Source organism: Ciconia boyciana, chromosome 1 (assembly GCF_034638445.1).
Source record: "Ciconia boyciana chromosome 1, ASM3463844v1, whole genome shotgun sequence".
Lineage (NCBI taxonomy): Eukaryota > Metazoa > Chordata > Aves > Ciconiiformes > Ciconiidae > Ciconia > Ciconia boyciana.
In genome coordinates, this window is record NC_132934.1 from 208,786,744 (window position 1) to 208,809,666 (window position 22,923).

The following is a 22,923-nucleotide window of genomic DNA, read 5'->3' on the forward strand; positions in this document are numbered from 1 at the left end:
AACCAGCTAAGCAGTATCTGCTCAAATAAATTTCGCTGACTAATTGACAGTGATGTCTATCATGTACTTAATACAGAGACTTATGATGTTACTTAATAAGATTTTGAAAGTAATTTAGATACAGTTCCAAGTTGTTTTCAGATACATGCTATAAATAAGACCTATCAAGCACGCTACTAAGCAAGGGAATGAATATGACTGGGGAGCAAAGTAATTCTGTAAGGAAAGGAAACTGAAAATTATTGTCAAAAACATTGAAAGTGTTTGTTTCCCTTCAGGAATTTATTTAAAATATGGATCAAAATGCTAAGCGATGTTATTATCAGTCTTTGCAACTTATATACAGAAGCCATTTTGGAGTGTTGCTTTCTAATTTAAACAAGGAAACAAAATGAAAAGGGAACCATGACCCAGCTATGATCTATGGGATTTCATTTCTCTTTGGATATGCTGTCCTCACAATAAGCTTGTAGAAGAAAATGATCTAACTAGGAGAACTAACTGATTAGTAAAATGTTTCAAGCAATGATGTACACATGGTTTAATGTCTTAGCCACAAATACAGCACATGGAAAAAATTGGCTACTGGGCAAGAAGGAAATTACTTTACTAAACATATCTGGGTACATTTTTGGTTTACAAATTGTTGACATTTTGTTTTAATTTTCTAGTGGTAATTATTTTTCCTGTCTAACAGTAGACCAGCAAGATACTCAGCTGTGGTTCTAGTAGAGGCAAACTGCGGTGCAGTGAATTCCCTGCTATGGACTCTGTCCATGCAGAGAGTTCACTGGAGAATTGACACACACTTCTGTGTGTTACATGTGTGTGGCACCCTGGATATCACTCAACCGACAAGGGGCATTTAGGTAAGATTTTATCCAAATTTAAGAGTGACAGGGAGTCAAACTGATTGCATTCCTTTTAGCAGCACTACTTGGTAGAGAGCAAACTCTGCTTTCCCAGGGAAGGCAGGGGAAGCGCAGTCAGCATCTCCGATTGACTGCAGTCTTGTGTGAGCTCATGTGAAAATGAGTGAAAACTGTTCTCACCCATCTGTATTGCTAGGTTAGCATGAGAGATCGTTTAAAATTTGAACAGTGGAATACCGTATTTAATGTATACTGAGTGAAAAAAATTCAGAAATTGATTAGAAGTCTCTGGAAATGAGCCCCAGCAGGACATCTGCTGCTAAGGTTGGATTGCAACTAGCAGGAGGTCCTGAATGCAGACTTCTAATCAGAAAAGCCCTTTATTTTCAAAATTATTTCCTAATTTTTAGATGAGGAAAAACAGTTTTCCTCATGTGTAGATAGATTCTTGTGCAGAGAGCCAAATGTGCAGTGTTTTTCTTTCAAGATGCTAGAAATGATAGGCAGATGGCAAGTAAGCAATTTGAAGATTGCAAAGGATAAAGGTAGTGAAAGCATTTTGAAAATATTTGAGAGCTTTTTCACTGTATATGGAAAACCATTAGCAATAAAGAAAATACTCAGGCCATCAAAGTATAACTTTTCTGCCAGTTTGTATACCGGCATCCTAGTGCTTCTTTTTCTTTTCAATACAAGTGAAACATTGCTTTGCTTTAAATTGTTTCTTAAAAATTACTTCATAGCTGGAATTAATCACTATAGGCATTTTCTTTGCTAGTGCTTCAAATAAGCATAAAAGCTAAAATATTAATGATGCCTTAATGTTATTAATGATTAGTGGCTTGATATGCTGATCCTCACAACAGGCTTTCAAATGTCTGTCTTGTTTTAGAAAGGATTGGAGAGGAATTGCTGGCTGCTAGCAGCTTGTTGTGTCTTGTGAACTGCCATTGATCAAAATTAGCAATTTTAAAAATTTTATTTTGTTTTGTTTCCTCTACCCTTACCATGTGTAATGGGCAGCAAAGTTAAATTTAAGTCTTGAGATACATATGGAACTGTATGAGAATTATGTCCTCTGTGACTTCATTATAATGACTTCCCCAGCCTGCTGCAGAGTTAGGACTTTAAAGATCGCTTGTCATAATAAAGGTATACAGCCTTAAAATGTCAGAGCAAAATTAAGAAAAAATGTATAGCATATTTAAATGAATTACATCCTTGCGGTGTTACATTTTCACATTACTGTTTTATTTTCTTTTTATGTGATTTTCCTTTCCCTGCCTTATTAAAATATTGCAGCTCTGAAAAGTAAGATGCTTGTGAATGGCTGTATGATCTTCTCATGTCATATACTTGCTAAATTCATGCCATAAAGGGAAGGGATGGATAAGACCTTATCATTTACTCTTCTTCCTCATTGAATGACTTTCTTTTTTACACTATATTCTTGAGTGCTTTGTCTCATCCAAAAAGAATCACTTATCTTGAAAGTGTATAAGATATCTTGTGATAACAAAAGGGAGGGATAAAATATGAGCATTCCTTAGTACAAAAACTGTTCTTCATTTCATTTGTAATAGATCTGTCAAGGTCTTTGGGAGAGGATCTCATAGACCTCCCTGAGATCAAGTCTGGAAGAGCAATCCAATCTTGAATGTGTGCCTAAGCCATCCATATTCAGTGCAATTAGGTACTTTCTTTATTTTTGCTATACCTTTTTGTTTTTCATACTGTAACTAAAGTTAAGTATTTTTATAATTAACTATAATCAATATTATATAATTTATGAAAATCATATAAAATAAGTAAAAAAATAATTAAGTATAACTACCCAAAAAACGTACTGGGTAATTCAGTCCATGGGGTACACACTAAACTTTCATTTACACAAATACGGAACATTACCACTGAGGTATGGATATTTGCTGGTGGGACTGAGAGCAAAATTTTGACCTCCTGTGTTTTCTGACCATGTTAACAGTCCTCCACAGTGCTCTGTGGTGTTCAGCCATGCCTAACCTATAAAATATGATTTTCTGTGATATGCTGTTTACATTCAAGATTGTTCCAACCATCAGTTTTTGTTTATCCCAAAAAGCAACAGTCAATACTGATCTGCCTTACTATAAGCCCTTTTTACTTAAATCCACATCTGCTATATTTTTTGTCCATTTCTTTTACTTATGTTGGAAAATCCTCTTAGTCCATTCTGATACAGTTTGATATTACTCTTCTCCTGTGAGTATTGTCATAATTCCTTTTTCTTGTTTCTTTCATGACTTTTTCTTTAGAGGAAAACTAATGAGAGGAAATTCTTCCCCATCTGATCTATAAACAGCAGTATCATCTCTTCTAATTGACAAAACTTGTGGCAATTTTATGTTCTTAATAATTCACTTGTTTTCTAAATTGATTCTTATACTGACAATTGGTAGATCAATATTCTAACTCCATGGTTATAATTGCATCCTTAAATCAATATTTACAAAGCTCTTGGCAAGGAAGAAACTGCTCCCTCAATCTAAGTTGATAGTAAAGCAGTGCTCCAACATCCACATCAATGTTTTGGGAACAAAAATCAGTATAAGATCTTTACTTACCCCACAAGGTTAATTTTGTTTAACAAAAGTACTCTAAATTTGAATATTACATTATGAATAGTGTGGTCCAGAGCTAACGATGAAGTCATTGCATCAGTTTTTTTGACCGTAAAAAGTTAGGGGTTTGATGAATTTCAGATATACCATAATTCACTTTTTTGTGTTAGTTTACACTATTGTTAGTAATATGAAGATCATAGAGAACAACTGTACATAATAATTTCCACAAGAATATTCCAATAAATTTTAATTAATGCAAGTATTTGTATCAAAGTATGGAGACGGTATTCCATACTTGGAAGATTTTTTTGTTGGCTTTATTAGTTGATCTAATTAAGATGCCTAATTTTGGGCTTATCAGAAGTAAGATGAATCTTAGCAAAGATGCGACAATGAAATTTACTTATTGCTCTTAGGAAGTGACAAGTGTTAACAGTCATGCAAAATGGACATATTATTTGAGAGGTCTCAAATAAGAAAAAGTTGAATATATGATTGCTGGCAATTAAAATAGTTTTATGTAAAATTGATTTTGCCAACTAAATCCATTTTTTTAATATATGGGATTACCAGATTAAAAATAATTTATAAAGACACAGATGTAAATTTAGGTTTTCATCACACAAAATTATGGTAATTTATCATTGTAAAGTAACCATTTCAGATGAATTAAATAGTGATTATCTGATATCTCATAAAGATGCTGTCATTGAGGCCAGATACAGAATTCAGGCTATTTTTAAAGGGTATCTGGTGGAATCAATACTAGATGTGACACCAGTTGGTGCTTTTGCCCATCCTCTGAAAATTAGAATTAAAGCTGATAGAATGTACAGACAATACAAAGAGCAACACACAAATAATGAAGAATACATAGCACATAGGCATTTTGAATAGTGTCTTATACAGCTGTGGGAAGATGACATTCTAAGAAGAAAGGGGGTGATAATAATGTAATTAAATAGTTGAACCTGAGCTCAAAGTACTGTGTTGTGTCTGAGGAAAGGACATAGTACTAATGGTTTTTAGGCAGAGGAGTGTCATATATTAATAACAATATACAACAAAGAAGATGATGGGAAGTATGCTTGACCAAAGAAGGATTAAAATGTTCGGCTTCTGATCTATAACCAAGAAATAGTTAAGTGATTTTTGATAGTGGATAGAGCTTTAATAATCAAAAACAGATAGCAAAGGATACTTGTCTGGAAGTTGACATCACACAAATTCATATTAGAATATTGGAAAGCGCAGAATTCCAGTGGTGAGGGTACTCAGCCACCTATGGAGGTAGGATATCTTCTCGGTAAGGACGGTATTCAGTTCTGTAAGGGACTCTCTTAAGTTTTAGGTGACCAAGTGGAGGCACATACACTTACAATGTTGTGTAAGTAGATGTGTAGTGTAATTTCATTTGCGTTGCATCTGTCAGTGAAATGTCAATGACTAACGTGTAGCCTAGGACATCAGGGGACTCAGCTGGGGAATAGTTTTGATCTTATACCCTTTGTATTTCATATTTTCTCTGACACTGGTTTAAAAAGAGGGCAGGTGATACTTATTTCCCAGTCTGTTCTCTCGCCTGATGCTTGGCAGTGTCCTGGGAAATGGCTGGCAAGCTTGACTTCTCTGAGATGTGGTATTGTGCTGGGCTCAGCACTACAGGAAAATATTAAGCAGCATCAAAAAAGATCTTTGTTTCAGGGTCTGGAAGGGTTATAAACAAGGAGATTATGAAATTCAGGATCCCAAAGAGACTCATGTGAGAAATGAGATTTTAGGTGCTCAGGTTAGTTACTGCGATAGCACCTGTGGATGTGTGTAGCAGAAAACCAGCTCCTTTTTTGGGCCTTGTCCCAGATGGCCAGGATTCCACAGAGCATGATGCTGTCCCTTGGTATCACCGTCATATAGGTAGTGCTAATTGAAAGAGAAGCATGGTGGTTTTCAGGGACTGCCTGAATTGGCTCATGTTCTTCAAGGGGATGGGGTTTTCTCATAAAACCTTTTCTCCTGCAGTACTGAACCACAGTATTTTTTCCTAAGTTCAAGGGAGAATGTTCTCTGAAAGCTGTATCCAGCCCATGCTGAAAGAGGTCAGTTGAAGCCAATGCCTGTGTTCTGTGTCTCCTTTTACACGTCCTTTTATGTTGACGTGTAAACATGACGTGTAAACTTAGGGGTAACAGAGTAGTTTATATCATGAAAAAGAAAATCCTATTATCTTTAATTGTTTATTGTTTAATTATGCTGCTAAGTAAAAACCTAATACCTAATTTAAATTAAAGTTTATTTAATGACTTTTATCTGAAATCTTACCTTTTTTAGACTTTTTTTTTTTTTTTGAGAACGAAAGGGAGATTGAGTTTAAACATTGACAGTAACTGTTGGGGAAAAAAAAAGTTGTTGCGTTTTTTCCCTGTGGAAAGTTAGATATTGATTATATAAAGAGCTGTAGGATAGACACCAGCACCATGCTTCCCACTCATCTCAGATGAGCTATAACTGGAAGCATACTTACTCGACTTGCCAGGTTTCTGCATCTTTATTTGGAACGCTACCAGCAGGCACCATTTTTACTTTGGGTAACTGAAACTTTCAAGGATGTTGGCAGCAGTGGTTGTAATGCCTGCTAGTTAAAAAAAGGCATTATAGTACAGTAATATCTTGTGCTTGATGTTTAGTATGGCCTTTTATCCTGTGGGAGTCCATACTGCTTTATAAAGTATACTTACACAGAATTATTTCACTGTCCACTTAAAAGCATTACCCAAGGGTTATGGTAGAGTTTGGTATGGGAAGAAAACCATCCCTAAAACAGAATGCAAAGCATTTGAGGATAGCCAAAAAACAGTGTCTGATCACGTAACATCAGCTCAGTTCCTTATTTACCATTTATCGTGTAGGCACATGGACAAGTAGGAGTAATGCTCTTTGATATCAGAGTTCCAGCATAAGTATTAAAGCTCTAACAGCTACTGCTATGATACTAAAGTTTATTATTTTTGTATTGTTTTTGTCTATCACTGTCAAAGTGCCTTACAAAGGAACTGACTATTATTGTTGCCATCTTGCAGATAAGGAAGCTGAGGCATGGGGAGGGGAAGTGATACACCCAAAACTACTAAAGAGACCAATGCGAGTGAAACAAGCTGAAAACAGGTTTCCTATGCGCAGATTAAAAGCTTTATTTCTAAGGGTACAGTGCCTTCCCTTTGCTTATGGAGAGATACAAAATTACAGGACCTACAATCCGAAACATTACAGCCATGGGGGATTTGTAAACTGTTTGAGAGATCGTCTTCTTCTGGTACTTTTACAGTGTTGAAAATCACTTTCATTGACCATTTCTTTAGACCAGCTGCACTGCTTGTCTCCTGATAGACTTTGAAAATGTTAATTTTCCAGTCTGTAGTCCATCCAGATGCTTTCTGCTTCTTTGCTGTTTTTCCTTCTCAGATGCGCTTGTTTGGTGCGCTGCAGTTTCTGAGCAACCTACATCCTATGACGACACCTATGCAGATCCATCAAATCACTGGCTCTTACGAGTACTGTTTTTAACAGAAAATTTCTTGACGTGAAGACTGCCTGCTGTTTTCTGTTGACCGTTATAGGGCAGGAAACTAAACTGCTTCATTCATAAGTAAAAAGCTGATTTGAAATGTAACTTTAAGTTTGGTAAAATTGGGAACAGTAGAAAACAAGTTTATTTCAGAAAACTGCTTTCTCAGAAGTCATAATGAGACTTTGGCAGCTAGATCGTTTGTATTTTGATAACACACAGAGGTTTTAAAATATTTTCTTTCCTTTAGAAATGTCAAAATGGAGCTGTGTTTTAAAAACCCTGCAGAAAATCTGAGAATTCCTCTGGCAAAATTCAGTGAATCAGCAATTTAGGGACCTTTAAAAAAAAGAAACAAACAAACCACAGCTTGAATAATCTTATGACTCAGGAGTAAAATTAAATTTTTGGCAAACTTCTTTGGGTGATGTAATTAACAGTATTATGTTTAGAAAAAAAATTGAAAGGTGATTTTGTAGGTGAAAACTATAAACTCAGTGTTTGGGACACTCAAAGTGGGATTTAAACCTCAGCTCCTTGAGGATGGCAGCGAACCTCAGCGCCTCTATTCCTGGGTAACCGCTGTAAGCATTAGGTTGTTATTTTCCCTCTCCCATCAAGTTGAAAAGATGATGGTTAGCTCTTTGAAAATTATAGCTAAAGGATAGTATATAGCGGTCCAGGCTTATGATATGCCATCACGTATTTATGTTGGGTATTGATTTACTTGGGTCACAAAAAATTAAGAATGAATGCTAAGGAGGGTGACCCCTTCTCTTGGGCATGCATAGTGTACAGGGGATGTTTCCAGACATCTGGCAAAGAGTGACCTGCGCAGTCAGCCCCAGCCTGCAGCGAGCACAGCTGAGTTGACTCTAGGAGAGGACGGTGCTTCAGACACGCTGCGCCTGAATTTCCCTGTACTGAGCTGTAGGCAGCTATGCATTTGGCAGCCAATTTTTCCTACATGATGAAGCAAGCTGCTCTCTCCAAACTTCACTTTGCGAGGTGAAATGCCAACAAATTAAGATTAAAAACATCTGCAGATGACTGCATTTTTTTGATGGATTTGGACTGCAGGCCATAATTCAGTACTTAATCTACCTAAGCCTGTCAACACAGGGAGCTGAACCTCAACTAGCTACTGCATGTGATTCTCTCTGGGAAGCCAAGGCACGTGGTAGCTTGTTTCTTCTATATCATCAATCAACACAGCAGGCTTTAACTAACTCGTGCCTGTGATGCCAACTGTTGCAAAGCATTATTTTGGAAATGCATTGGTCATCCCCCTGCAGTGATTGTTGTCTTTTTATGGGCATTGTTTTTTAATTTACTTTTGATATTTTGCAGTAAATTCACAAGTTATTTATTAGCATGTCAGTAATAATCTAGTACGTGCCATATGCAATGATCGTACCAAAAAACTCTGCATTTTTACAGCCCAACATAAGCAGGCAAATTCAGATACTTAAATACTACATGAGGATCCAAGCATTTGCTTGTTATGAAAAATCTTTTAACATTGTGTGAAATCAGAGTGTGGCTTCCCATTTGAAAGTGGCTAAAATTTCTCTGGGGACTAAAGTATTTAGTTTGTAAGATACTTAGCACTGCTATTATTTAAATAATATGAAGTATCATCTGAAGTTATAAATAAGCAGGAATTATTATATCTTTAAGCCATTTTACTTAAGAAATAAACCCACCCCCTCGTTAAGTCACTGTTAAAATATAAATTTTAATCCAGCTTTGAATCATGATTAAAAAAATCAATTATTTAAATTAATTTGGACTTAAATATTATGTCAGCCCACTTTCAGCACTGTTACTTTGTGCTACAGGGATGTTTTTGTGAGAAATTAGTACTGTAGTGAGTGCATTATCATTTTCTAGGCTTAAAGAACAGCATTCATGTCATCATTTCAAGTGATCATTTCATGTTTTTATCAGTTACGGGAAGCTTTTACTTTCCCTACTAGCTGTAGGATTTTTACCAGCCTCCAGGTAGAGTATGACCCATTAACCACTATTCTTTTGTCCAATGAGGTTTTTACCCATCTGGTTTCCCTCCATCCAGATACAAGAATATTGTGGGAGACAGTGTCAAAGACCTTTCTAACATTGAGGTAAACAACATCTACTGATCTCCCCTCATCCATAAATCCAGTCATTGTATCAGAGAAGGCAATCAGGATGGTCAGGCATGATTTACCCCAGAAAATACATTTTCTGTTCCCGGTCACCTTTTTCTCCCTCTCGTGCCCAGAAATGTGCTCCAAGATGACTTGCTCCATGATTTTTCCAGGGACCAAAGTGAAGCTGACTTGCCTATATTTCCTTGGATTATTCTTTTGGCCTTTCTTGACGACATTTACTTTCCCCCAGTCACCAGGGATCTCCCCCAATTTCCATGACCTTTCAAAGACAATATAGGGTGGTGTTAGAAGGACATTGGCCAGTTCTCTTCAGCAGTCTTGGGTGCAACCCATCATGTCCTGTATACCTTTACGGTTTGACTTTTCTCAAGTAATCCCTGATTCAATCCTCATCCACTGAGGGTAGTTCTTCTCGTTGAGCTCTTTCACTGATCACAGGGGCTGGGAGACCGACTGAGGCAAAGGCAACACTGAGTACCTCAGCCTTGCCTGTGCATACTGTCACTAAATCCCACACCCCATTCAGCAGCAGACTCACACGCTCCTTCAGCTTTTTGTTACCAACATGGTTGTAAAAGCTCTTCTTATTGCCCTTGGCATCCCTTGAATGTCTCGGCTTCAGTTGAGTTTCAGCTTTCCTGAGACCATCCACATATGTTCATGTGATGGTTCTAAATTTCTCCTTCGTAGCTTGTCCCTGCTTCCATCTCCTATATGCTGTCTTTTTGGAGTCATGAGTTCCATCCTTAGGCAAGCTGGCCTCCTGATAAGTCTTCTTGTTTGGAAATGTGCAAATTAATGTGTTCCAGCTAATGGAAGCTGTAGCACATACAACACCCCCAAACACAGGTTAGAGATTCTTAGCTCAGAAGTTTTATTGCAGTTATCCAAACAGAATCTCCTTGTTCTGTAGTTTATTTAATACTTGGGGGGAGGAGGGAGAGCTAACTTAATCTGTTATTTAATAGATTTTTTTAGTCCTTAGATGGTAATTAGAGAAGAGAATTTATCTGGCACAGCTATTATGCTTTTTGGCATCCTGATGGATTCTATTTTGACAAAAGGATTCCACAGTAACATAAATATTTTTTGTTGTCTTAATCAGCTGTTCCTTTAATAATCTTTAATAAAGAAATGTAAAATTTGATTATTAAATAGGACAAGAAGCCTGAAGGATAAAAATAAGTAATTTTAACTATTCTTAGAGGTGTCTTTGGCAATGTTTCTCCTTCATATGTACATGTTTAGTATTTATGGAGCAAAGTACAGTAGTTTAAGATTAAAGGTAAGAATGTTCAATTTAATCTTAATTACATTATTTTTTTCTCACTTTGTGTAGTAATCAAAAGGTATATAATGAAATTTTTATTTCAAGGTTGAGGGCAAGACAAACTTTTTTATATAAAATTATTTTAACTTATTTTTAACTTGCCTGGGTCTTGCTTTTGTTATGAGACAGCAAAGTAGCCATGGATCACTGCCTACTTTCCTGTGACATAGCTTGATATACATAGTGCATCCTACAAGAGACAGGCTGGGGAGTATGGAGTGATGACGGTGACTGGCGGGAAATACGACTTTCCAGCAGCATCGCAAGCAGCGTGGCTGGCTCTTCAAGGCTTTGCCGCGGCTCTCAACTCTTTTCTTCACCTCTGCTCCCCATAGCAAAAACAGTCTTGTCCTTGGATGAGCAAATGTTAGTTTTTGCTTTTGCTGTTGGGAGCCCTTCAGCTGTCTCAGAGTCACAATTTATTTTAAGAGACTGAGACAAAGAGGACAGAAGTTTAATTGCAGACTCATTTCTGGTGGGTCCACAGAATCAGATGTCTGAAGGAGAGTGATTGGCAGTGGGAACCATGTCAGTACCATAATGGTATAGGATCATCCATTTAGAGCTCCATATTAATGAGTTTTGCTGCATGCTTTACATTCCTTTGTTGAATCTAGCTGCATATAGCAGTTGTTTACATTATTTCACTGAAGTATGTCTAAAAAGATTTGTATGATAAAGTATGGGTAGCAAAAGTCTAAATTTACTGCAGAGACAAATTAATAAATACAGTGTTTCAAATGTAGCAGTCTAACCACATGTCATTTGTGAACCCATGGATTGCAGTTAATTAAATGGTGAAATACGTTTGCGCATAATCCAGCGTGTGCTGCGCCAAGCACCTGTGCTTGCTGGTTTTATGAAGATCACTTGGTGTTGCAGCTCCAGGCAACCTGCGGCACAAGGACCTTCCTTGGTGTCTCGCCGCCTGGTTTGCTTTATATATTGCCATCCAAGAGGGGTGCTTAGTAAAAAGACATTAATTCTGAAGATCTGATGAGGGGCAGACAGAACAGGGTGAGGAGGCCGAGCAGTTTATTAACTACCGCTTTGAGCTTTGACTAGGAGTGAGCAAGTCACTCTGAGTGGTCCTGAGGAGGTGCACGGGGGGAAGAATTGCCTTAGAGCTGTGTCACTGCTACTCCGTCCCTGTCCCTGTGAATCTATACCTGTTCACACAGCCTCCTCCTGCATGAGATTGTTGTGACACCAAATTCTGCTTAAAATGGGTGCAGATCCTGGAAACTAAAGTCTGAGCGTATTACACTACCTGAATTTTGGGGTTGTATAATGCACAGACAACTAGCTGGGAGAGATTTTATTAGTGGAGCATGGAGGGAACGCTGTTCTGGAGAGGGGCTCTCGTACCAGTGGTATGTGCCTGTCCTAGCTTGGGTGTAGGTATTTTAGGTAATCTGGTAAAAAAACTGTGGACTTGATGCCTCTGTTAAGTCGCTGTTTGGTCTGATGTAATTCTTTATGCTTCTTTCTGCAGAAGCAATAAAAAGAATATAAATAGAAAAGCTTTTGTAAACAGCTTTGAAATCTCTGATGCAAAGTGCTGTAATAAATGAATTTACTTACACATCCTTGAGAAACTGATGTGGAGGGCTCTGGGGAAGGGATGGATCTGCCCATTCCCTGTACAGGTTATTAGGGCTCTGCTGTGTGTCGGGACAGTGTCCTTGGTTACTTCTCAGTGTGAAGGGTAAGGTTATTTAAACCATCTTGTCCTGTATGAGTCTAGTCTTTCCTACTGACATAGGACAAAGCCATCATAAACAGTGAGTTGTAGTGTGAGGGCAAATGATGTGAAGTACTTTCTATCTCTGCATACTGTATGTTGGAGGCAGATAATGATGAAGGAGTTTTTCATTCCAAAGGGAATAAAGCCAAACCATATGATGTGTGTGGTTGTCGTGCGTGCAAGCTGTATCTCTCTTTGCCTCCAGTGTGAAAGTAGAATTTGTCACCTTGTAGTATAACTGCAATTTATCTTCTGCTTTGTTTCTTTTTCTGTTTGGTTTTGGTTTTGAGATTGAGCTTGTATTTAAAAGCACACTTTTCAAGAAATTGGGTTAAGAAAATTATTTTTGGCGAAGATTGAATCTAAATAATTTTTAAAGAAATTATCTTCTGTATGTATCTTACAGTCTTTTGATGTCTCAAAGAACAGCTAAAACAAACACCACCTCAAACCCTATGTTAGTTGTCATTTTTAGCCAGAAAAAATAATTTTCTAATTCACAGTTATGTAATATCAGGATCTTTATCTAAAATCCTTTTTTCTAAACTGCATCCATCAATATGTAGATTTTTCTACCTGTGTGCAAAGCTCTGTCAGTTATTCGCAAATGCTCTTGTGTGATTATTTGCATTAGCTTATCTTCAGGTTAATAACAGGTTTCTACTTGGTCTTGTATTCCTTTGTACATACATATCAAAACATAGCTTAGTTTCCATTCTGGAACTCCCAGGGAAGGCATTACTTTCTGTTATTTATTTAAATGAACCGCTTTTTCTTGAAATACTAAGTTCTGTTAGATTTTGTCATTTATTTTTAAAATGTGAATTGTTTTAATTGTGACATAGTATGTTACTGTTTCATAAAAGAGGCATAAATGATTTCTTGTGGTTCTCTAAATAAGTCTGCAGTGTTCAGCTGATGTCCAAGGGGGTAGCACGCACTGTTTTACCTGCCTTCAAGTCAAGGTGGAAGATATAACTCATGTAACAGAGCATGGAAGTGCCTTTGCATGGAAAACACAACACAGACCCCCTGATCAAATGACCACTTGAGATGATGTAGATACCCTGACTTCCTAGTTGTCCAGCCTGCACACGTAAACTCCTCGCAGCCAAACCTGCTAAGCTTTCTGGGGTAGTCTGTAGCAGAGAAATGGTTTTCTATTCTCTTAGGAGGTAAAGGAAAAAAACTTGGGCAATGTGGAGAAGAGTGGTGCAGAAAAGGAGGAGTGAGTTGGAAGAAAATATGAAGGTGCTGCATTATGGAAGGGGATCCAGGAAACAGTGCAGTAAGATGAAGGGAAGAAGAAGATGCTAGTTTGACTGGCTGAGCACTAAGGAAAGTAAGGAAAGATGGACAGATTGCACAGCCTGGAATATTGGAATAGGAAGGAGGATTCAGGCTGATATTTTGAAGTGCTATTTTGCCTACAGCCAGAATTCTTTGGCAAACATTTAACTGTAGGCATTTTTTCTTCCTGGAAGAAAGCATTTTTTCTTCTTTGCCGTACCATAGGCATCTGTCTGTTAAAAATACAGTTTTGTTTTGTGCTTTTGGAAAGTTGCATGTATGTCAAACACACATCTTTAATACGTCAATGCTCCAGTCTTCTGATGTGATCCTGGAAAAGTGGTACAAATAGAGAGTAAGTTTGGGGTGTGCTGACTTCCTGCAGAACAGGGACCTCTTCAGCACTGTCACTGCCTTTGAAGAAACCTGGTTGTATATCGCTTGAGACAATTATTTTGCTCTTCAACTGTGTGAAGGTACCACTCCCTAGTAATAGCCAACATTTCTCATACTTAAGAAGCCCTCAGTCTTTTTGACCATATAGATTTATAAAATCTGCTGTTACAACAATTTGCTTGCGCCATCTGGTAACATATGTATTACTTCTTTTCTTCAGATGCACATGTATAAATACTGCTGACCTGCTTTTTGTCAGAATTATGTTTGAATACTTAGATAAAATCTAAAATCTGGTGCTACATGAAAAGTAATTTCTTTCAATGATTTTAGTAAAGAAATATTAAACAGCATTATTTTTGGGCTAAAGGAAAATTTAGTATAAATTATCAATATTATTAGACTTTTAAATTTCAAAATTGCTTTCTGGCATCCTATAAGATGCTTATAAGTAAATTAAATCCTACTAGAAACATGGAAAAAAGGCTTTTTAAGTGAGCTGTATCATTAAAATCTCCTGATGAAGTCATAATATGTTTTGCTTTTGATTTGTGTATGGACAGGACCAAAATTATAATTCAATCTTTACTTAGATCAATAGATCCTAATTACATCAGTGCCCATCTTGCTTAAGGATTTAGCATGGCATATGCATTACTTTTTGATAGAAATAAGGTAGCTCAATATTTGATTACTAGAGGAACTATTGGAATATGGTAATCACATATTTGACTTCATCTGCAGTTAGAATGCACTTAGGTTGGGTAGTAATAAAGAGATGGCAAAACCTTTTTTTTTCCCAGTGGTCTCATTGAGATTACCTCAGCAAGCAAGTCTGGCTAGTAATGTCCTGATTCTGTAACAAGGAGAGAAAGTTGTAAAAGAAGCAGCACTATAATATAAACAGAGTAAAATTAAGGGTATCTTTCCACTGGGATGATATGTCCCTTAAGAAGATAGAAACATTCTACTATAGTGTTCCTTTCCCAACAAAGCCCCAACGGACAGAAATAGGTGACTGCATGGCTGACGTGGGCTGGATAATCCGTTATTACTGGTTTTTGAGATTAGACTGCAGAGTTAAGGTGGAACTAGTATGTTGCAGTCTCTCGTTATCTCTGCAGGATGCTTTGTTCATATAGCTCTTGCTGTTCCATTCAAGCCTGAAGACAATTTAACTGTTGGCCAAAAATAAGTGTCATATTAATATCGTAGGACTTACTTCTTCTGTTGAGATTCCCAGAGCTTCCAAACCAGAAAGTTTCATGACTGTTGATAAAGGTTCAGAACTTCTTCTTGATATTGTATTTTTAAAACCTATGCATGGCTGGAAAAGTTAGGCTCCCTACCTGTAGGAATGCCCTTTGTTTACTTCTCCTGGAAACTGAGCCCCTTTCTTAACTCTTGCGGACATTCTTTGGTAGGTAATAAACATGGGCTGTATTTCTCTTGGATTGCTAGAGAATGAATAAGGCACTAATTAAAACCTTGAAACACATTTCCAAACTTCCTCCCACAGCAATATCCAGATTCATACAAATTTGTGTGAGCCAGACAAATGTTTGACGAGATCTGAACCAACACACAGAATTTTGCTTTTCTGTAACCTGAAGCAATTATAAACTAGCTATTTTTTTTTCCAGTTAAAAAAGTATGAAAAATATTCTCATTATTTGTAATAAAGCAGAACTTTTCAAACAAAACTATGAACTATAAATTAATGAGTACCTTCTAAATTCTGGATGCATGTAGAATTGAAAGAGGTCTATTACAGAAGTTGAAAATGTATATTTAATGAATACACCCACTACATCTATTAAACTGGCAAGATAATAAATGTGCAGCCCTCTCTTTTGCTTCAGAAGAACACATTCAATGTATTCATTAGCTGAGAGTTTTACCAGTCATTGCAAATATACTTCATCTGCACTTTTCAGTTACTTATGAACTGTGCATTGCTGTGCAAGTATCAAGCAAGCTTGCCGCTCAGTCTGGACTGAGCGCTCATCCTATATTGTTTGGGCACTCACAGTGCCTACTTTTATGGCTTGAGTGGAGTTACGGCCACAAAAGTTATAGACATAGGTACTTTGTGACTTTTATTAACTTTACCATAATTCCTTTCTCATTCCATTCAGCTTTGTCCTAGATGATGCATAAGAATGTGGCATTTCTAGTCTTTAAATGTTATGTTCATGCAATGGAAGAAACAGTTTGGCATTGAGTAGGTCCATCGTATCAGTAGGATAAAAGACTTGGCTTATCTATTTTTGAGTCTCAGGGTGTCCTGAAGGACACCTCTGTCTCTGCCTATGCTTCCTTTGGCCACATGGTGCCTCTCATATCTCTGTAGAATCACAAAGTGTTAAACTATAGTCAAGACAAGCAAGAACAAGTTAATTGCTTTTTCTTGGCAGATGTGTACATGATATGCTTCTTTCAAATAGGATGGGCTGGAGAGTCCTTTATCCCTCTATGGGTTTATGCCTTCAGTCTTACCTCCTTTTTACGTGAGATGTCTGTAGTTAGAGGTTTTAATGAAATGTGTAGTGAATAGTTACCTGGTAGCAGCAGATAACTGTTGTGTTCTGCAAGTGAATTGTGAGTGTATTTGCCAATGCAGATTTCCTCAATTTATATATTCTCAATGGAGAAGATCAGCACTAACATAACTTGAGTATGTTGCCTTTCATAATCAGATGTTGTCAGAATCCGAGGCAGCTGGTGGCATTCAGCCCACAGCAAAGATGCTCTGCAAACAGAAAGCTCATCTTGAGAAATTATAAAGCTGATACGCACCTTCTGGTTTTCATCCTCACGTGTTATGTGAGAATTTCCTTCCTGCTTGTTCCATTTGTTTATTGCCATAAGCATTGTTTACATAATGTTTGGTTGGTGAAGAAGTTGCTCTAAAACCAAACATGCTTTTATTATGGCTTAAGAGTTAAGAAGGGACGTATGGAAGAACCAAAACATATTATGTGGTATTTTTGATTTGCTGGTGGCTTTTACACCAGTTTTCCCCATTCCCTTTCTTCCTGATTGCTTCCTTGTCCTGATGAGAAGTGATAGAAAATGGCAAGCAGGCAGATGCTGTGGATGTTTACGACAACGTCTGACAGCTAGAAGGCGATGTATTCATGGAAGGGAAAAAAGACAGACATTTCCACCACATACAGGATATCATATAGAGAACTGTGCTCAGCTGGCCTTTGAAAGCTGTTTTCTAATACAGAACTGAAAACATTACATGACAACTGGTCTATCTGAGTTAATACTAGGGTACCTTGCCTAGGCTTGCCAGCCAAAGGGGTTAAACCAGAAGCAGTTCTGGTTCAACATGATGGATTTTGTTTCTATGAATGGTGTAGTTTCAGGAGGTGAGACCAGCCATGCCGTGCTAAAAAGCTTAGTGGGCCTTGTGTGCAGACTTCTCCCTTGGCAGAGCTAAGTTCTTGCTTAGTTAACTGGGCAACTATTATAATGGCATTTTACAAATTGTATAGACCAAGATTTTTCACGAGGCAAGTTTGTAGGTAAAAGTGACTTAAATGATTGTGAGACTGCCAAGTGGCCAGTGGGTTTGGTTCATTTTGAATAATTTTATGTCACTTTTAGATTACTAGTAATATATAGTAAATAATAGTAATATATTTTTGCTCACTGTCTCCTGGGCAGCATGCAACAGCCCTTTCCCCTGCTCTTCCTGAACTTTATTCTTTCGTCTTAAAAACCCAGCAACAACCAAAGAAGTAAAACATCTCCATACAATTTCATATTTCTCATTTCTCTATGATTTGCAGGCCAAATTTATTTACACTGTAAGTACAAGAAAGCTTTCACTTGAAGCTCTGCCAACTCATGCAGAAATTCAGAATTGAAACTGAGTATCTCACATGAGCATGAAGATGTATCTTACTCACAAATACATGCATTAATCTATATATCGTACACTACTTCTAGCTGGAAAAATAGTGAATGGTAGAACTTTTTAAAAAGCATGAACCACTAGGTTATGTGTTTGTCACAGTTTTGTTTTTCATGAGGATGTTGAATCTGAAGCCACTGTTACTGTTCTTGTGTTTTAGGTGCTGTAGCCGTTTTGATCCCTCGCCTAGACCTGGTGATTTCTTTTGTCGGAGCCGTCAGCAGCAGCACTCTGGCACTGATTCTGCCGCCTCTGGTTGAAATCCTCACTTTCTACAAGGAAAACTTAAGTTTATGGACGATATTTAAAGACATTTTTATAGCTGTCATTGGAGTTGTTGGATTTTTAACAGGGACGTATGTGACGGTTGAAGAAATCATTTATCCTGCATCCACAGTTTTAGCTAATGCAACAGAGAGCATCTCTGCGGATTTAAATGCTACAAACTTGGTGGTTGGTTTGAAGTAATAACCAGGCACTGTGAACTATTTTGTTCCTTAAAAAGAAATCCTAGATGGATGGCAGACCCACGTGTGGGACAAATTCCATTTCCAAATGAATTTTTGAAAAATAGCATGCAGCCCTTTCTCACTCTGTTGTTTGTTCTGTCCTTCATTCCTTCCCACCTGCTCTCTGAATTAACCCCTTTGCTCTCAACCTTTGCTCATCTAGTGAAAAACTGAATTGATGTCAGGATTTAAAATATATACATGAATATAGGAAGGAAATATGATTTTAGGTTATTTGCAAGAAAAAAAGAAGAATTTTTCTAAGGAAGTCAAGATGCCTTCCTCAGAGAAGGTAGAAGTCAATCCATTCATCATATCTAGGCACCAAGTCTAGGCACTACTGTTTTCACTCCAGCTCTGTTGTAAGGGTTGGAGTGAGAGCTCAGTGATGCATAGACCTTCTCTTGGCTGTCTCTGATGGGGTGAATTGCACCCCGGTGAACCAGAGACACTATAGTTTTAGAAAAGAGCAGCTGTGTTTTTCATTTCCATTCTGGGGACTTAGATGTTTGCTGTGGAAAAGTTTTTGGGTAGTTGCAGTTGCCTGGCTCTGGTTCCTGGGAGTCAGTATGTTTGGAATTAGAGTGCACTGTGCAGAATGACTGTGACACTTGTTCAGTCTTTTCACGTTGGCTCCAAGGGGAGTTTTTCAAGCGATTGGAAGGACCAAGCCCTCCCTGGTTAGTATAGCAGACCACTGCTGGTGGTTGGTTACATGACAGTAAGCATAAAGGCTTTTTTTTTTTTCATGCCGACTGTCTTAACATTTAAGCTGAAGAATGGACAAGACTGTAGGGTAAGGTTTAGAGGTAAAGGCTGGATCTTTTATTAGACCAAAAGATAGCCAGTTAGGAGTGTTCTTGCCATCTTACATGGTCTGTTACTCTATGTTCCTGTACAATGAGCTGTTCAGCACGGCCAGACCCCTGCTCCAGGGAAATGGCAACTGTGATGCTCAGTGGAGCCACAGAGGTCTGACTGTCCAGAGCAGCTTAAAGATTCATGATGTTAATTTGTGTATGAGAAAGGAAAGGATGAGACAGTACTGTCTAGAATGGAGCTTGTGCCATACTTTCATACGTATAAGCTGTGGGTTATTTGTGAAAGAACTTGTGATTCCACCGCACTGTGAGCTGGGGGGCACCAGGGATGTCTGCTTTGGAGCCCTTTGTCCCTACAGTGCACCACCTGCCTGCAGGTTGTCTGAAGATGTGGGTCATCTCAGGACTTGCTTTTAACTATTGGTACTTTGTAGAGAGGTACAGCTTATATGAGACATAGGGTATACATGTGAAAATATGATATTTTTTTAGAATGTAATTATAGATCCCTTTTGGATTTTGAATGAAAAGTTACAGGATGTTGTTTATCAGAGCAATATTACTTTCTTTAAGAATGCAAAAACATTCAACACCACAAATGATAAGTAGCTTATTTTTGTACATTTTGGTAACTGCTGTCCTCACCCATTTTTTACACCATTTCTTTGTCCTTGATTTCAACTATACAAATGTATGAAATGCTGTATTTTTTTTACCTATTGCTAGAAGTCTGTAGACTGCCTATCTACATTTCTATTGGAACATATAATAATTATTTTTGCATTCTTATGTTGTGCCTTAAATAGAATGTAACATGCCCTTTACTGATTTTTGCTTCTTTTGTCCATTTTGGAAGAAAAAAAAGAACAAGTTAAGTTGGTAATTGGGTAGAAATGAGTTTTGTTCAGCAAGCCTGCATGCTGAGTCCCCAGCTGGAATCCTGATCTTCAGGGTTCTTATTTGACTTTCTGGCTCACACTTCATAGATGACTTTCACTCCAAATGCCAAAGCTATATTTTTGGTCTTGTTTTCTAAAAACACTCTATATTTTGTACAATAGTAGAACTGTATTTATCATACTCATTCCTGTTATGAAGAAACTCCTTTTTCTAAGGGATATTTTTAATTATAACATTCCCCAAAAAATATGGTATGCCAAAACCTCTCTACTGTATTCATACAAATTAAGATATAAATATATGTAATATTTTGCTTGCTTTCAGTATATTCCTCAGAAATCTACCATTTGGTAATTTACCATTTGGCATTACAGTCCTAAAATAATATAGTGCTAGGTATATCTATATTTGTATTTTCTCTTCAGAATACTTCCCCAGTCATCGACCATGTGGTGACTGTATTGGAGCACTTTCATCTCCATGTTGATGAGGGCATTTCTGATAGGCATTTGTTACAGCATGTAGTTCAAACTGCATGTATTTGTTCAAGCAATAGTTCTGAGCAATGGTCTTGTTTTCATTTTATTGTGGACAAAGTTAAATACTTGGCAGACACTTTAAAGGGACGAGTCTCTGCAGGTGTGATACTATAGAATTAACCTTTTGTATGAAAGTGCCACAGAGGAGCAAACACAGGTAGTTAGCAGAGAGGCAAAAGGTAACTTCAGCTTTTTGTCTTAAAGGTTTTTTAGTCTTTGAGCTGTTTTAAAAGACATTGAATCTAAGTGCTTCCATCTGTTTCATAATGAATCTGTTGTTTACCTAAACCATACACTACACACTGATAGAATATATTTCTGTGCAGCATATTTTACTTGACATTAAATACTTCCACGTGGAACATTTTTAGTAGGACTGATAGGATTTAAATGAAAGTTGTTTTTCCTGTTAGTTTCACATCTTCTACCAATGTGTGTTTGGAGAATAAAGGACTGTCAAGTCCATTCATATCATCTCTTCCGCATTGATTGTGTCCTAGTGAGCAACTCTGAGAAGGTGCTTCTGCCAGGGTGCAGAAGGACTTGACCAGTTCAGAGTCTGGTGGTGATTTTTGGCTGGTGCAAGTGAATACTGACATGGTGCTATCAGTGAAGATTTGCTGAGCTGGGAACCTAGAACCTAAATAGGTGGCCTTGGTACCCAGGTGAACGCAGCATATCTTTTTGAAAGTCAGGCAATTTGTTTAGAAGGTTGATAGGTTTGAGGAATCTAATCTTACCCATCAAAGTTTGGGTAACCTGGCCCAAATACAAACCCTTACGCACCTTACTGCTGTGTCTGACCGGGGAGCAGCCTGTCAAGGAGCAGATTTTCAGACCGATGTATTGCCGCTGACTGACCACGTGTGAAGTACTGTGTTTAGGCAGTGAGCCAGTGTTGCCATGTCTAACAATGCTGTATCTTTTGAATCTTTAAAATGTTTGTTAATATATTTTGCACAATGTCGATTTTCTCCTACAGTGTAGGATTTTTGTTGTTTTAACATTCATACAGTGCATTTCTGGGGCCTGCTCTTTCAAATAGAGAGAGTCAGGAATCAGAGCATCTTGCTTTGCATAAGACTAAAATGTCACGTAGTGAAAAACTACTAAGTCTGAATAATAAGAGTGTTCCTGTGAAACATTGCCAAAGATTTAAAAGATAGGAAATTCTGACAGAAACCTCTTCCGAATAATAAGAGTGTTCATTCAGCTTTTAAAGTACTATAATATAAATTGCAAGTTAAGATGCAGGGAGTGAAACTGAGAGATTTAATAGGTATGGTTTACATTAATATATATTTAAGATGGAAATGTACTTAGCACAAGCTAAATTAAACTGAAAAATGTATGTGATTGGCTTATGTTCCTGACAAGGAACAGAAAGCTATTGTATTTATATACTGTACATGCACTTATATTTTACAGTATAATATTGTTAACAGTTTTAATGTAATTTAATCATTAGCTGCAGTATAAGTAATGATCATTTTCTTGTCTGTAACTGTTCATCCTCAAATATTGGGCAAGTAAGAGGGTGGGTTTGCCTAATGTTCTGTAACTTAAATCTTCTGTATCAATAAAGACACAATAATATTATCCTGCTAGCTCACTGTTTCCTGCCTGTCACCACGACTACATCACTAGAAGAAATATCTGTCTTAATTTGTCTACCTTTGTTTTTCTGTTGAAGTTATCCAAGGAATGGCAAGTGAGTGACTTGAGACTGTCAGGCAAGCTCAAGCGCTGACTTTTTATTGATAATAAATCTCACCTCAAAGTCACATAGGCACTTCTGAAAAATCTCACCTCCACTCCAAGTTTTTTCATGAGGGCACACTCAAAGTTAGGCTTCTGCATCTTTTTAGAGGTGCTTTAGTAAATGAGCAAATTTCTAAATGTACAAAGGCAGCTAGGAATTCCCACTGAAATTCCAGTTCCCATTTGGAAAACTGCAAAGAAAAAGCCAGACTTTTTAAAATTGGACAAGCCCTTACAAACTTGGTATGGACTTGGCCTTAACTTTAAGTATGGAGCGTTGGAAGGAATTGATATTAAAGTTCTGTACTTTCTATCTAAATTTGAAATTACTAGTTGGAAACAAAAGTGGCAGCATAAGCTTTCATGTTCTCACAAATTATGAGATACCAATTTCACAAAAGTACTTGTATTCCCCATTTTAATACAAGGCCCTTTGAAGGTGTGCTCAGTGAGGCATCCAGAAACACCCAACCCGTTATAGAGTTGCCTGTATAAATACAATTTAGACA

The 22,923-nt window shown here is 37.4% G+C and overlaps 1 protein-coding gene across 2 annotated transcripts in view; it reads left to right on the forward strand.

Annotated features, from left to right (window-relative positions):
- SLC36A4 (solute carrier family 36 member 4) overlaps positions 1–22,246 on the forward strand; it is a 127,736-nt gene extending 105,490 nt beyond the window's left edge. For both annotated transcript variants that reach the window (XM_072850739.1, XM_072850740.1), the window contains one exon: positions 18,045–22,246. In XM_072850739.1, the coding sequence (XP_072706840.1) occupies positions 18,045–18,352 (308 nt within the window). In that variant the 3' untranslated portion in view covers positions 18,353–22,246. The remainder of the gene's footprint in view (positions 1–18,044) is intronic.
- Positions 22,247–22,923: the final 677 nt, after the last annotated feature.